At 36.8% G+C, this 14,779-nt stretch overlaps 1 protein-coding gene across 4 annotated transcripts in view; it reads left to right on the top strand.

The window, feature by feature from the left end:
* The window catches only part of DIAPH3 (diaphanous related formin 3), a 609,701-nt gene extending 597,490 nt beyond the window's left edge, over positions 1-12,211 (top strand). For all 4 annotated transcript variants that reach the window (XM_077158393.1, XM_077158392.1, XM_077158397.1 and 1 more), the window contains one exon: positions 10,956-12,211. In XM_077158393.1, the coding sequence (XP_077014508.1) occupies positions 10,956-11,218 (263 nt within the window). In that variant the 3' untranslated portion in view covers positions 11,219-12,211. The remainder of the gene's footprint in view (positions 1-10,955) is intronic.
* The last annotated feature ends 2,568 nt before the right edge of the window (positions 12,212-14,779 follow it).

Raw genomic sequence — 14,779 nt, 5'->3', positions numbered from 1 at the left:
ATTAAAGAACATGGTTTTTCTGGGGTACACAACAGTTTCAAACCAGCACAAAGGCATGGCAGGTGGAAGAGAAATTAGACAGAATGTAGCCCTAATAGAAAAAAGCAATAAAGCCAATGACTGAGATATCAGGGAAATAAATATCAAATGCATATCAAGTAAAACATTAAATTATCGGAGATATCTAAAGGAAAATATATTCATTCCTTCAGGAGGTTGTGAGGAGCATACACTTAAGTTGGATAACTATTTGCTAGTATGTGGAATAAATGAAATCCAAACATTGGCTAGATGGTTCTACTGAGTAACTGAGGGTATTTCTAATTGAGATTCTTTGATTCTCCATTTCATGATTCTAGGAATCAAAGGGAAATGAACCAGAAATAGCATAGGTACTCATTCAGAGGAAATGTGTATACATTTGAAATACCTAAAAAATGCTGACTTAGGAAGTATAAGAAGTTAAGGAAAATACTTGAAAGCGTATGGGTAACAAGGGAGAAAATCTCCCCAGCAAATTGGGACAGGAATCCTGGGATGAGCTGGGATCTGGCATCAAGGAATTGAAAAAGTCTTCTTGACCCAAAAGGGGAAGAAAAAAATGAGACAAAATAAAGTTCAGTGGCTGAGAGATATCAAGCAGAGTCGAAAGGTTATTCTGGAAGTTATTCTTATGCATTGTATAGATATCCCTTTTTACTTTATGGTATACTGGAGTGGTTGGATGGAAGTACCTGAAACTGTAGAGCTGTGTTCCAATAGCCTTGATTCTTGAAGATGATTGTATAATGATATAACTTTTACAGTGAGACTGTGTGATTGTGAAAGCCTTGTGTCTGATGCTCCTTTTATCCAGGCAATGGACAGATGAGTAAAAAAATAATTATAAATCATAGTGGGGATAAGGGGTAAAATAATTGGGTAGATTGAAATACTAGTTGTCAGTGAGAGGGAGGGGTAAGGGATAGGGGATATATGAGTTTTTCTTTCTTTTTACTTTTTCTGGAGTGATATAAATGTTCTAAAAGTGATCATGGTGATGAATACATAACTATGTGATGATATCATGAGCCATTGATTGTATACCATATATGGACTGTAGTGTGAAGATTTGTCAATAAAAATATATTAAAAAAAAAAAGAAATCACCACAACCACCTCAAACTTTGGCTACCATCATCCTCATTAGTCAGCAGCCATCAGCATCAAGGCAGCATCAAAAGGGCTATGACTTGCTGAAGGCTCAGTTGATGGTTAGCATTTCTTAGCAATAAAGTATTATACAATTTTAAAAAAAGGAATATAACGCTGTTCTAAAATTAGGTTGTGGAATGGCTGCACAATTTTGTGAATTACTAAAACAAATGAATCGTACACTTTAAGTGGGTGAATTGCATGATGCCTGAATTATATTTCAATAAAGCTGTTTAAAATTAGAGAAAAAAGAAGAAGGTGTTTGGGTAAGATACCACTTTAAAGGGCTTCAGGAAAATGTTTGGGTCCTAAAGTATTTATTTAACTGATTGCTTTCCAAAAAAGCTTCTACTTTACTTGTTAGCTGCTAAGCTACACACTGGTGACCACAAGTGCATAGTAGCCTGTGACATCTGTCAATAACAAATAATAAGAATGGTAAATAGATGTTGTGCTTGGTTTTAATAGGTTAGCATGAGACAGAAGCTGCTTTGGAGAGAAGCCAATATGTTTGGTTTGAAAATATATTGTGTGAAGTACTACTAGGGCATTCAAGTAGAAATGCTTAGGGAGGCCACAATGGAGACAGGATTGAATCTCTGCCATCAGGGCTTGGAGATGCATACCTGGGAGCCTTCTTCCTACAGGAAATGGTGAAGTTGTGAGGTCTTGGTGGAGAGAATGTAGAAAGGACAGAGAAGTGGGCCGAGGATCTATACGTGGGGAAGGTCTACACTGAGACATATAATTGTGTTTGGGAGTGGTTGAGAAAGTAGAAAAGATTATCAAAGAACATTATAAATGAATGAATCATCAAAAAGTAAGAGAATGAGCATGGCAAACGGTCATATCATGATAGAACATGTTACCTAGGAATCTGAGGGCTTGTGTTCTGTCATTGGCTCTGCCTGGAAATTTACCTAATTTCTGAATTGCTTTCTCAAAAAATTGTTTTCTCAGTTTTATGCAAAACAAGGTAAATATCTATGTCACCTCTCACAGGAGTTATATGAATGTATGGGGAAAAGATTTGCATACTATAGAGCCATATATAAAGATAATGTGATGGTACAGACATCATTACATAATATGATAATAATACTCAGAGTTATAAATAACTTTTCAGAGTGTCACAAATGGAGAGAAAATGAAGCTTGAGAAAATACCATTGAATTTAAGAATTTTGAGACCTTTGATGATCTTCTTGGGAGCAGTTTCAGTAGAAAGGTCTGGATGAAAGCCAAATTAGAATAGCTAAGAATTGAGTGGAGAGTTGAGAGAGACTGAATGAAGCAGAGAGAAGGACATTCAACTCAAGTAGTATATTACAAATTAGAAAGACCAGCAATTGAATAGAAGGGTTCATTTTCTTTTTAGAGGAAGGAGGCTAAACTTATCCTAGATATCCTATGCTTAGGAGCCTGCATCATCTTGAGCTTCCTTCTAGCCCTAAAACTGCAAAATGGTTGTACTGTCTTAGATTTTTTTTTTTTCCCAAAGGGCAGTGATAAAGTGACTGAACAAAAGAGTATATGGGGTGGGTTCTTGCAAAAAAAGTTCTAGTTCATTTGTTAGGTGATCTAGAGATATTTTAATTTTTAAGATCTTTACCTATTTTGTTTGAACTGGGGGACAAATTGTTTTGTTGTTTTGTTTTTACATAACTGATTTTAATAAGAATTTCTTGGTATACTCCTAAAAGATTGTAACTATGTACAAAATGCCCTTCTGCTCTTTTTATCATTTTTATACATTTCCAATACATAAAATAAAATAAACAACAAAATGAAACCAAGTAATGACAATTATTTATAGCATCAGTAAATCAACTGTAAGGAAACCACAGGGGTATGGGTTGCTGGTGGCCAGCACTAACTTCAGTTATTGCATAGATTAAAAACATATTTTTCACATGCTTTACTATCATGTAGACCCAGTGGTGCTTTTAAAAATTATATTTATGGGTCATTTTTTTCTTTCAACAAAATAAAGCCATTGGTGGAATAAAACAAAGCCGCTACCTAAGTCAGAATAATGGTTAAGCACAAAGGTAACAAATTGTAGGGAAAGGCCAAATATCAGGAAGACTGAATAGATGCAGTTAATTTAGGATACTGGAATTCTATATTCTTCCTCCTGTCAGAGCTGCCACAGACTGGCCATTAACCACAAAAGGCAGAGCTCAATTTTATATTTCATCTGAGAGTTGGCACTTTTTAGAAGCCAGCACCCATTAGAACCACAAGATGATGGAGGATCAATACTGACTTAAAGGGAATAATGCCTCTTTCTGAACCATAACTGATATTTCCTGCAGCAACTACAACTGATAAACCCTGCAGAGAGGGTTTTCCCCAAGGGCTATCAGCCAGGGCCTTACATTGCCTTTTTAGTTCAAGAAGCCTAGCAACTGTTGGCTGAAACATTTCCTCATTCCGATGCCAAGTTGCATATATTTATATTCACTTTTTTGTCAGCAGCTTTCCTGATTTCCTGTTTCTTTTGTGTCACTCCAGAAACAATGGAAATGTTAGCTCAGGATGATGGGTTATTTTTTAAAGCTTTCTGTGTCATCCAAATCTATAGTCTGCAAAAGGGCATGTGGGATTCCAATTCAGGATGTAATTTAAGGCTTTTATTCTCATTTTTAAGTCCAGTGGTTTCTCTGTATTTAAGAACCATTCAACTTTTCAACAATTTTCATGCAGTTTAAGAAAAACATCTGTAGTGGGACTCCAGAATCAATTCTTAAAGTGTCATATGAGGAATTAAATTGAAATAAGCAAGTTTTCTATCTTAAAGGAAAATAGCATATATTCTCTCACTCTGTTTATTTCCACAGAAACACAAATACAAGATGTGAGGATTGAATTCCCTTAAGATCTTTTCTAAGAATAGCAGCTGTTTTTTTGCCTATCTGTACTACAATCACCAATGCCCTGGATATTGGCAGTAGTCCTAGATATATCATACTTCTCTTCAGAGACATCACTTGTAATATCATAAAGGAAAAAGAAGGCTTAGATTTAATCACAATATAATAGCACAAGCCTCCTGTCTCCAGAGAATTAAGCAATTGTCCTATCCTGCCTTAATATTTTTAGTTTCCATTTTAAAAATGTGTTTTTGGTTAAAAAAAAAAATGTGTTTTTGGTAAGGGTTTGAGTTGAGGAGAGATAGAAAATACCCCTCTTTTTATTAATGCTCCAGCCTTGCCTTTCATGGAAAGAGTCCATGTGCCCCAGTGAGTCACCTTGTATTTGGAGTTTTCAATTTCATTGTGAAAAGGATGAGCCCACTTCCCTCAAAGTGCAATTTCTGTCATGTCTCTCAATATGCATAAAGAGTCCTCTCAAAAAAGTTGTGGTGTCCCCCAAGTTATTTGGAAGTCAACTAAGTGCATGTTTTTGCATGGAATTTGGGTCTCCAGGTCAGCCCACACAAAGCCCCCAATAGAAAATATTTAATATTGCAAGTTCAGTTCCAGACCACTGCAATAAAGCAAATATCACAATAAAAGGAGTCACTTGAGTTTTTCAGTTTCCTGGTATACGTAAAAGTTATGTTTACAATACCATAGTCTAGTAAATGTTCAATAGCATTATGTCTAAAAAAAAAGTGCATACCTTAATTAAAAAATACTTCATTGCTAAAAATTCTAACCATCTTCTGAGCATTCACCTAAGTAGAATCTTTTTGTTGATGGATGGTTGCTGACTGATTAGGGTGGTTGCTAAAGGTTGTTGAAGGTTGGGGTGGCTGTGGCTGTGGCTGTGACTGTTTCTTCAAATAAGGCAGTGATGAAGTTTGCCACATTGATTGAAATCATTTCATGAAACGGTTCATGAAACATTTCAAGAAATGTTTCATGAAAGATTTCTCTGTAGCATTCATTGTTGTTTGATAGCATTTTACCCACAGTAGAACTTCTTTCACAATTGGAGTCAGTCCTCTTAAACCATGCTTTATTAGCTGAGTTTATGTCATTCTAAATCCTTTGCTGTCACTTCAACAATGTTCACAGCATCTTCACCAGGAGTCAATTCTATCTCAAGAAACCACTTTCTTTGCTCATCCACAACAAGCAATGCCTCATCAATTCAAATTCTATTCTGGGATTGCAGCAATTCAGTCATATCTTCAGGTTTCACTTCTAATTCTAGTTCCTTTGCTGTTTCCACCACATCTGCAATTACTTCTTCCAATGAAGTCTTGAACCCCTCGAAGTCATCTATGAGGGTTGGAATGAACTTCTTCCAAACTCCTGTTAACGTTGATGTTTTGGCCCCCTTCCAAGAATCATCAGTGTTCTTAATGGCCTCTAGAATGGTGAATTTACTTTGGTGAATTATTTTTCAATTTACTTTGCCCAAATCCATCAGAGGAATCACTGCAATGGCAGGTATAGCCTTTTGAAATGTATATCTTAAATAATAAAGATTTGAAAGTCAATCTTATTCCTTGATCACTGGGCTGCAGAGTAGATATTGGGTTAGGAGGCATGAAAACAACATTAATCTTGTTGTATGTCTCTATCAGAGATCTTGGGTGATCAGATGCTTTGTCAATGAGCAGTAATATTGTGATGGGTTTAAAATAATAAGTAAACCATGTTGTAAATAAATGTGCTATTATCCAGGCACTGTTGCTCCATTTATATGGGATAGGCAGAGTAGATTTAGCATAATTCTTAAGTTCCCTAGGACTTTAAGGGTAATAAATGAACACTGGTTTCAACTTAAAGTCACCAGCGGCATTAGCGCCTAATAGGAAAGTCAGCCTGTCCTTAGAAGCATTGAAGCCAGGTGTTGACTTCTGCTCTCTACCAATGAATGTTCTAGGTGGCGTCTCCCTCCATAGAAGGCTGTTTTATCTACATTGAAAATCTGTGGTTTAGTGTAGCCACCTTCATCAATTATCTTAGCTAGATCTTCTGGATAACTTGCTGCAGCTTCTACACCTACATTGGTTGCTTCACTGTGCACTTGGATATTTTGGAGATGGCTTTTTTCCTTAGACCTCATGAACCAACCTCTGCAAGCTTCAATCTTTTCTTCTGCAGTTTCCTCACCTCTCTCAGCCTGCATAAAATTGAAGAGGACCTTGCTCTGGATTAGACTTTGACTTAAGGAAATACTGTGAATGGTATGATCTTCCATCCAAACTACTAAAACTTTCTCCAAATCAGCAATAAGGCTGTTTTACTTTCTTATCATTCATATGTTCACTGGAGTAGCACTTTTAATTTCCTTCCTTTACATCTACAGCTTGGCTGTTTGGCTCAAGAAGCCTAGCTTTTGATCTATCTCAGATTTTGACTTGTCTTCCTCACTAAGCTTAAACCATTTCTAGTTTTTTATTTAAAGTGAGAGACATGCAACTCTTCCCTTCACTTGAACACTTTGAGGCCATTGTTGGATTTATTAATTGGTCTAATTTCAACATTGTTGTGTCTCAGGGAATAAGGTGGCCCAAGAAGAAAGAGAGAGTTGAGAAATAGGCCAATTGGTGGCACAGTCAGAACACACACAACATGTATCGATTAAGTTCACTGTCTTGTATGGGTGTGGTTCATGGCACCCCAAAACAATCAGAATAAGAACATCGAAGACCACTAATCACAGCTCACCATAACATATATAAAAATAAAAGTTGGAAGTATTGCACAAATTACTAAAATATGACACAGAGATATAAAGTGAGCACATGCTGTTGGAAAAATGCCACCGATAGGCTTACTCATTGCAGGGCTGCCACAAACCTTCTGTTTGTGAGGTGAAGAAACTGCAGAAGAAAAGTTTGAAGCTTTTAAAAAATGCCATAACTGCAAAGTACAAAGAGGTAAAGTGCAGTAAAACGAGGTATGCCTGTGATAGTAATGGCATAAGTTGTCTGGCCTTGAACCAACATAGTAATATATCTTTATGAAAGTGAACTTCTAACTTGGGAGTATCCTCTGCTTGTAATCATTTTTCTCTAGTTGCAGTGGAAAAGGAGACTCCTTCAACCCCCCCTCCATTGATCTGCTTTGCAATTTAAGATGTGACTCCCTCAATTCCACAAATTGGGTCTCCATGGCTGGCTGCAAAGCAAAGAGAAGAAAAGCTGAGGACCAGGATGGGGGCTTTGGAGTGCTGAGGGAAACATGTGAGGCTTGGGAGTGAAAAATTGTTATCAAAGAATTCCTAGCAGAGCTATAAATTTCATTCTTAAAGCAGCCCTTGTCTACTTTCTTTTTTATTTCTCTAATGGTCTCAGGAATGTCTCTTTCCTTTTTAGTTTCTTGCCTGTTCCTTCTCATGAAAGATTCTCCATCTGAAAACACGGAGGATTTAAATACCACCTCCAATTTTCTCTTATCGTTTTGTCCCTAATGCAAGCCTACAGCTATTTTGAGTTTTCACAAAAAGGTAGAAATGTTCTTGCCCACAGTGCCCTCCCATTGTTATTTATCTACGTTGCCAAAAAGTGTTCAAATACTGAACACTAGAAGAAAACCCCAGGTTATGCTGGGCATTTCATTCTTGGATCTGGTATGCCAAGTAAAGGAGGGCCAAGATATCTCAGCAGATATGTAGTCCTTGTTTTTAGCAACACACAGTTCGTTAGTGATCTTTAAAAAAAAAAAAAGCTGATTTGAAAGAGTAAGGAGTCAAAAGAATGATTGGAATGATTTTTCAAGACAAAAATGGGAAAAGAGGGGTTGAGACGGTAAGTATGGGCAGTTCTTTCATGATAATGAAAGGGAGCCAAGAATTGAGGTCATTACTGGAGGAGGATGTGAGGTCAAATCGAGATTTTTTTTTTTTTCTTCCTCGGGAAATTACAACCTACTTATATGCTGAGGGGAATGAGCTCATGGAGAAGGAGAAGGAGTCATTGATGATGCAGTAGAGAGAAAACTCAGCTGCCAGAGGAATGTCCTTGAACATAAAACAGTGGGTGGTATCTGATGCTCATGTTGAGGGAACATTCCTAAAGGGCAGGGAGTGGGGAAGGGGCATGTTCCTGTAGTAGGTAGATGGTAGATGTGGGTGGGAGCTTGTGAGACTTCTCTTCTGATTGCTTCTATGATTGGGTTAAATGAGAATGAGGGAGGACATATTGGAGGTTTGAAAAGAAAGCAGAAGATACGAAATAGTCATCTGGGAGAATGGGAGAGTAAATGGATGAGGGAATTGTAGTGGGATTTAGGTTGTACTTGACATTCATGGTCATGAATTTAAGAGAGATCAAAAAAGAGGAGGATATGTATTATGACCTTGGACCTACCATGCTAGGTAGTTGACATAGGGATATTCTCTGCTTTACAAGGTGACTGGGAGAATTAAATGTGTTAGAAACCATTTTGAACTATAAGTACAGGACACTGTGATTACAAAACTTAGCTTTGAATTACTTAGCACTTTTCTTTGGCAAAAAGCTTTTCAAATTTCCTTAAGACATCACAGTATCTCTAGAGACAGCATGTGGCTTCAGCCACTGATTTACTCAGTAACTAAGTCTAAGCAAATGACTTAACCTTCTTTTGCTTTCACCTCTCAATCTATAGAACGAGGGCAGTAATGTTTAAAATACTTTATAAATAAGGGTGCTATATAAATGTAAGCTATTAGTAAAATGGTATTTCAGCCCTCACTGGTAGGTCACCACAAAGTCAGAGAAGTCAGAGCATCTGAATAAACCCTAATTCTTCAGTGGGAAATGACCCTCTTCAAAGAATTTAAAAGGAAAAGTATCTCCAAGGGCCCAGACACTGGGCTTGAGGGGCCACCCACATTATTTCCTTTGTTTCTCACAGCTACTCCTTGAGGTTGATTATTAGAACCTGAGACTCAAAGAAGTTAAGTAACTTGTTAAAGTCAAGTGGAAAAGCTTGGATTTACAATCCAAAGTTACCTTACACTCCTACATTCTTTTCATTTTGCCATATGCAGAATTGCAGTTGATATAACCATAGAAGACACAATATATATTTTATCCAGACTCATATTTTACCCAATTTAATCTCTTCTCTCCTATCAAACATTTAACTGGAGTTTCCCACTTGCAGAATAGGCTGGTTGGTTGGAGATATTGTCATATGATGAAACAGTTTACAAGAGGCCAAATAACAAAATAGGAACGTTTAGGAAAAGGAGCAATAAGCTTACTAAAGTCTGCACTTAGCTGCAAATGCACCTTTTTATACACTCTTTGAAGCAGGGGTGGGTGCTAGGAAAGAAAAAAAAGTATGTCAGTGGAAAAACATATTCTTTCCCACAAATGTAATATGTACATTATAAACTTTAGAGCATTAAGTGCTCTAAGAGAAAATCACTATTCTGTTAGATTTTGATTTGGGGGTAACAATTACCCACCTGATAGAGAAAGTGATAGGAAAAGTGTATTTATTTTCTTCCAACAGCTAAAAGGTGATCATGCTTCTAAAATTTGTTGAAATCGTCCAAGAAAGTGTGTAAAATACTCATCCATCACTGGAAGCCCCTGGTCAGGAAATGACAGTGCAGTAAATATCTTCAGCAGCCTCCTTTTAATGTACAAGCTGTTTTCAGTCGGAATTTTCAGCACTCACATAAAACACACTGTCATGAGTGACTGCTTGTGCTCCAAAGTCATTACTGTTGGGATAATGGAACATCTCTCAGCGAATAACCAAAAAACTTTAAATGTCATGTCAAGTTTGTTGAAGCCATTTTCAAGCCCTGTTCAAGGTTACATGAATATTGAGGATGTCTGTTTTTTAAAAGTTCGAGATCTGTGAGAGAGATCACTCATAAGGTTGTGTGATGTGAGAGTCAGTTAATTAAAAAAAAAATCTAGTGCTCTTTGGGAAAGTCAATCTTACGCAGAGCCATTTAATCATTAGCTATTGAAACTCTTTCCTTACCACCTTGATTAGTCAGGTTCACTGTCACTTATTAATAAGGGAATATATATATATATTTCTTTATTAATTTCATCCTTGGATCTGGTATGTCAAGTAAAGGAGGACCATATATATGTGTGTGTGTGTGTATGTCTCTATATTTAACAAATTCTGGCACAATTCTCTTTTGACTTTAATTCTTATTAGAAACTTTCCTTCTTGGCTTTCTTAGAAAAGGTAATTTATCTTATAATTATTCAAACTTATGCTTATCTTGGGTCACAGAATGTGAAAACAATTTCTTTACCCAACACATATTTATTGAGTACCTACTTTACACCAGACCATTCTGGGCACTGAGGACACAGTAATATTCAAAACAAAGCCCCTGCTGTCTTAAAGCATACATTCTGGTAAAAAGGCAAACTATGAAACAATAAGTAGATATGTGTTGTACCTGGTGACCATGAGTTCTATGAAGGAAAAAGTGAGGGTTAACAGGATAGAGTGATGAAAGGGGGGAGTGTCATTTTAGATGTATGGAGAGGTCAGGAGAGGCCTTTCCAATTAGAAGACATTTGAGCAGAGACCTGGGTGAAACATGGGACCAAGCCTGGTTAATAACTGAGGGATGGGCATTTCAGGCATAAAGATAGAAGGAAGTGAACATTGGTTCTACTAAAGTGGTTGTCTTTTTATATTTTCATTTATTTTTACCTCCACATTTTATTTTAAATCCACCTTACTCTGTTGAATATAGCATTTTCTCAGCTTAGTCTTTCTAACAGGACTTATTTATTGAGAATAATTGTTTTAAATGTATGTTTTATGACGTATTCAGTCCTTGGTTATCACAGTGACAAGTTTTATGTTATTTTCCTCCTTACTGTAGAAAATCAGAAGATACAGTTGACAGAAGGGTCATGTTCACACTACAGTATCAATTGCAACTCAACAAGGACTCCAGTCGCCAAGGAGCTTAATTATAATCTAGACACTCGTCCGACTACAGGGAGGATCAAGGCAGTTGAGAAGAAGGAAGGCTGTAATGTAGAAAGCAACAAAAAAAGGGAAATGGAACTTCTTGGCTCCATTTCTAAAAATGAATCAGTTCCTGAAGTTGAAGCCCTGCTGGCAAGATTACGAGCTTTATAAATTAAAGTGGTAAAAAATGATTAAGCCAAATATAAAGCTATGCTCTAAGCTAACTCTTGAAAAAAAATTGCTTTTATATAAGTGATTTTATATAGCTTTAAATTATGATATATATGAGATATATAAAGCTAAATACATGATTGCAGTGCTTTTTCTATATACTTGAGGCTTTGGCTTATTGAACATTGTAATGGGCTTTCTCGCTGTTTTTGTCTCCTGGTATTCATCTGTTCTATATTTGGTGGTTAAATTATACATAATGCTTAAGGGAGCAGGTAGGTGGCCATGTGTTCAGCAATATGTCCTTAAGAAAATTCCATCTCTCTAAGTCACTGTATTTTTTACTTTACTATTTTGAACATTAATGAATATTGAATCATCAACCTCAATTCTTGCTACATATCCATGTAAATTATTTATGCAGGCCCAAAGTTTCTCCCCATTTGAGATCTCCATGCTATCAACCTAGCATCAAAACCATATAGCTGAATATATTGTACCTATGTGCGAATGACTGGTAATCTCATTATCATCATTGTTGAAATCATGTTAATTAGACCCTGTTGGGGATTATAAAGCAATGGGACACATTTCCAAAAATGATGTCATCACAAAGTATGCTTTCTGTTTGCAAAATACAAGCTCTTTTGCATACAGTGGCTATATACAACATTACAATGCTGCTGAAGTAGTCAGTCTAGCTGAAAGAACATTAATTCCACTGATAATTATGACTATGGGATAAAGTTGCCATTTTGAAACGTCTCAAGTAATGATTCTCTTTTTAATTTGTGATCAAACTTTGAATTGCAGTTTCTTTGATCTGACAATCACACCTTTAACAAAGAGCTGAATGAGTGTTTTAAAGGAAAATTTTCATACGCAAATATTGCAATCTTACCTCATTTGGGGCATCATTGCTCTGCTAATTCCATATAAAAGAAAATAAACTTGCTGCTTGCACTAAAAGAGAAATAATTGTTTTATTCTCTTTTGAAGGGGTATTGTATAAATAAACTGACAATACACTGTTGATGTGCAGTCTAGCTAAGCATCTATTTTGCTTTATAATGTGTAATAAGTGACTGTTCTTTTACCTTCAGTTAGAAGAACTTGTCTGGCAAGGTCCACTGCTTTTTATTTCCTTGGTTGAGATGCCACCTCCTTTCAGCTCCAAGTTAATAAACTTAATTAATTAGAACTGTGAACCAGGCCCTGTTTAGAGACATTGGGGAACAGTGTTATCCATAGCCAATGTGGGAATAAATAGTTCTCTTATGTGTTGCTCAAATGTGCCTTTTGCCCTCCAATTGCAATTGTTATTTCCTTGAAAACAAATTTTCAAAATCAAGAAAGGTGAAGAACATTTCCACACTTAAGCAGAGAGCAGCCAAACAACAAAGCAAGATTGTTTTGTTTGGGAAAGCAGTTAATTCTAAGTATCTGTTCTTAAAGTGGGTTTGGAAGGGCTTTGGCTTTTCAGAAACAAAATTTAAATGCAGTCAGTTAGTTTAGACACACCAGGTGGTAAGTAAGCACTCTGGAAACTTGGGGCCCAGCAGCAGCCACAGGGGAAAAGCCTAGCGACTAAAGGAAAGTGAAGATGACACCAACTCCCAGGGGCAGAGGAAGGCAGGGAGGTCCAGACAGGAAGGAGCAGTCAGCGCCCAGAGCAGCTGTCGGCAGGAGCTGAAGGACACCCCCAAGCAGGAGGGCCAGGAGCCCAGAGGCAAGCAGAGCCTCCACGCTGGGCTCCCGCAGGTGAGCAGCCAGCTCTCCCTCTGCTCAGTTCTGAGCAGGCCTGAAGAGAAGGACTGCAGCTGCACTGGGGAAGACACAAAACAGTCAAGAGAGAGGTAAGTGTCCATGCGAGGAACAGTTCATTTTCTGTTGGAGATGTTTCCTTCATTACTGCCCCTTCAACAACGTGGCGTGGTGTCTGTTGGGTTTTAAAATCCATGGTATTCCTTTAGCCAAATATAGATGAAATGATAACAGTGACCTTTAATTCTTGGTCAGATGTTGAAGGTTAATTTTGTGTTTCTGAGCAAACAGCATGTTCATTTGAATTAGCAGGTAAAAGGCCAACGCGACACCATCTGATATAACCCAGTGCCCTTGAGAGGATGTTCCATGCAGGCCCTAGACAAAACCCAGGGTAGCTTTCTGTCCCCCTTCTCTATTGTCAGTGTGGAGACGTTGGCAAGCACACACAGACAACTAAGTGACCACTGGGTTGCCTGAAAGCAAACACCTGCTGCTAACAAGTCTGTTTTATTTTTCCAATAAAATATTTAAAGTACTTTTTAAATAAGGGAAGCAATCTAATTGTATGTGCCTATATGTCCTTTTTGTTAACATTTTATAATATTTTAACAAAGTATATAAAACACCTAGTGTTTATATGAAGCAGGCATTTAAATAATTCCTATCAAAATTTTCTGATAAATCTAAAAAATACAATTATTTATACCAAGTTGCTCCAAAACTCTTAGTTGTTACCATACTATTTATGTAAAAACAAGACTTGTTAATGATTTTAAAATGTTAGTTTAGCCATAAATGATTAGTTCCTAGGCAATTCATTCTATTTTAAAATATCATAATCCAATGTAGATCTGAATTTCCTAGTTAGAAACTAAATCATTTAGGCTATGATATATATCAGTTTTACATTTTAACTTACCAAATAAACTCTCTTTTAAAGGTAAGCATAAAGAACAAGAAGCACATTTTCATGGTACAGTTTTATGACTACATTTTGGGAGAACTATGTGACATTTGGAAAGACTAGGTCCTGGTGTGTAAATTTCTAATTTAATTGAAAAACCAAAACACGTGGCAGTCATTTTCTTTTACCTTCATATTAACTATTAAAATTTTTTGAGACCCAGGAATTGTAGCTGGCAGTGAATTGGGACTTGTTTTTGTCTGGTGAATTACTAAATGGTAGTTGTTAGATGCCCTTGCCAGGCATGAGTGTTCTTAAAACGCATCCTAGGGCCAAACAGTTAAATCATTTTGCTCTAAGAGCTACTGTTGCACAAAATAGGCAGTGTTGCCAAAAGACCACAGAGACTGGATGGCATTTCAAAATTGTATACAAATCTCTTTCCTTAAAATGAAAATAATGGAACCTTAAGCAATAAAAGTTCATTATTCCCACATGGGCTTAAAAGGGTTAAAACTAGGACTGGGGTAGGACTGGATTTGCATTAGAACAAAAATCCAATGTATCACCTAATGGGGATTTGGCTGTGGAAACCTCCTTGTCTCCTATTCAGATAATTTTATTTGCGTGCCATATTTAACTGCCACAACGTCCTCCCTTTTTAGGCATCTCCAAGAGACAGGAACTTAAAAGCCATCTTGGTTTCTTTCAGAAAACCTTAAAATGATATCTTGTTCCTAAATTGTTCACTTTGAAACCCCATCATTGGACAAAATTGTTAAAAAAGCCCATGTATCGTCTCCTCACATTTAATATAACCACCATTCTCTGTGTTTACACAGCTCTACATTATTACAGTCTTCTTACTTTGAGATATTCATATTTTTATA

This window comes from Tamandua tetradactyla, chromosome 4 (genome assembly GCF_023851605.1).
Source record: "Tamandua tetradactyla isolate mTamTet1 chromosome 4, mTamTet1.pri, whole genome shotgun sequence".
In the NCBI taxonomy this organism is placed as follows: Eukaryota; Metazoa; Chordata; class Mammalia; order Pilosa; family Myrmecophagidae; genus Tamandua; species Tamandua tetradactyla.
Note: the sequence above shows the minus strand (reverse complement) of the source record. Positions and strands in the feature narration are given on the sequence as shown.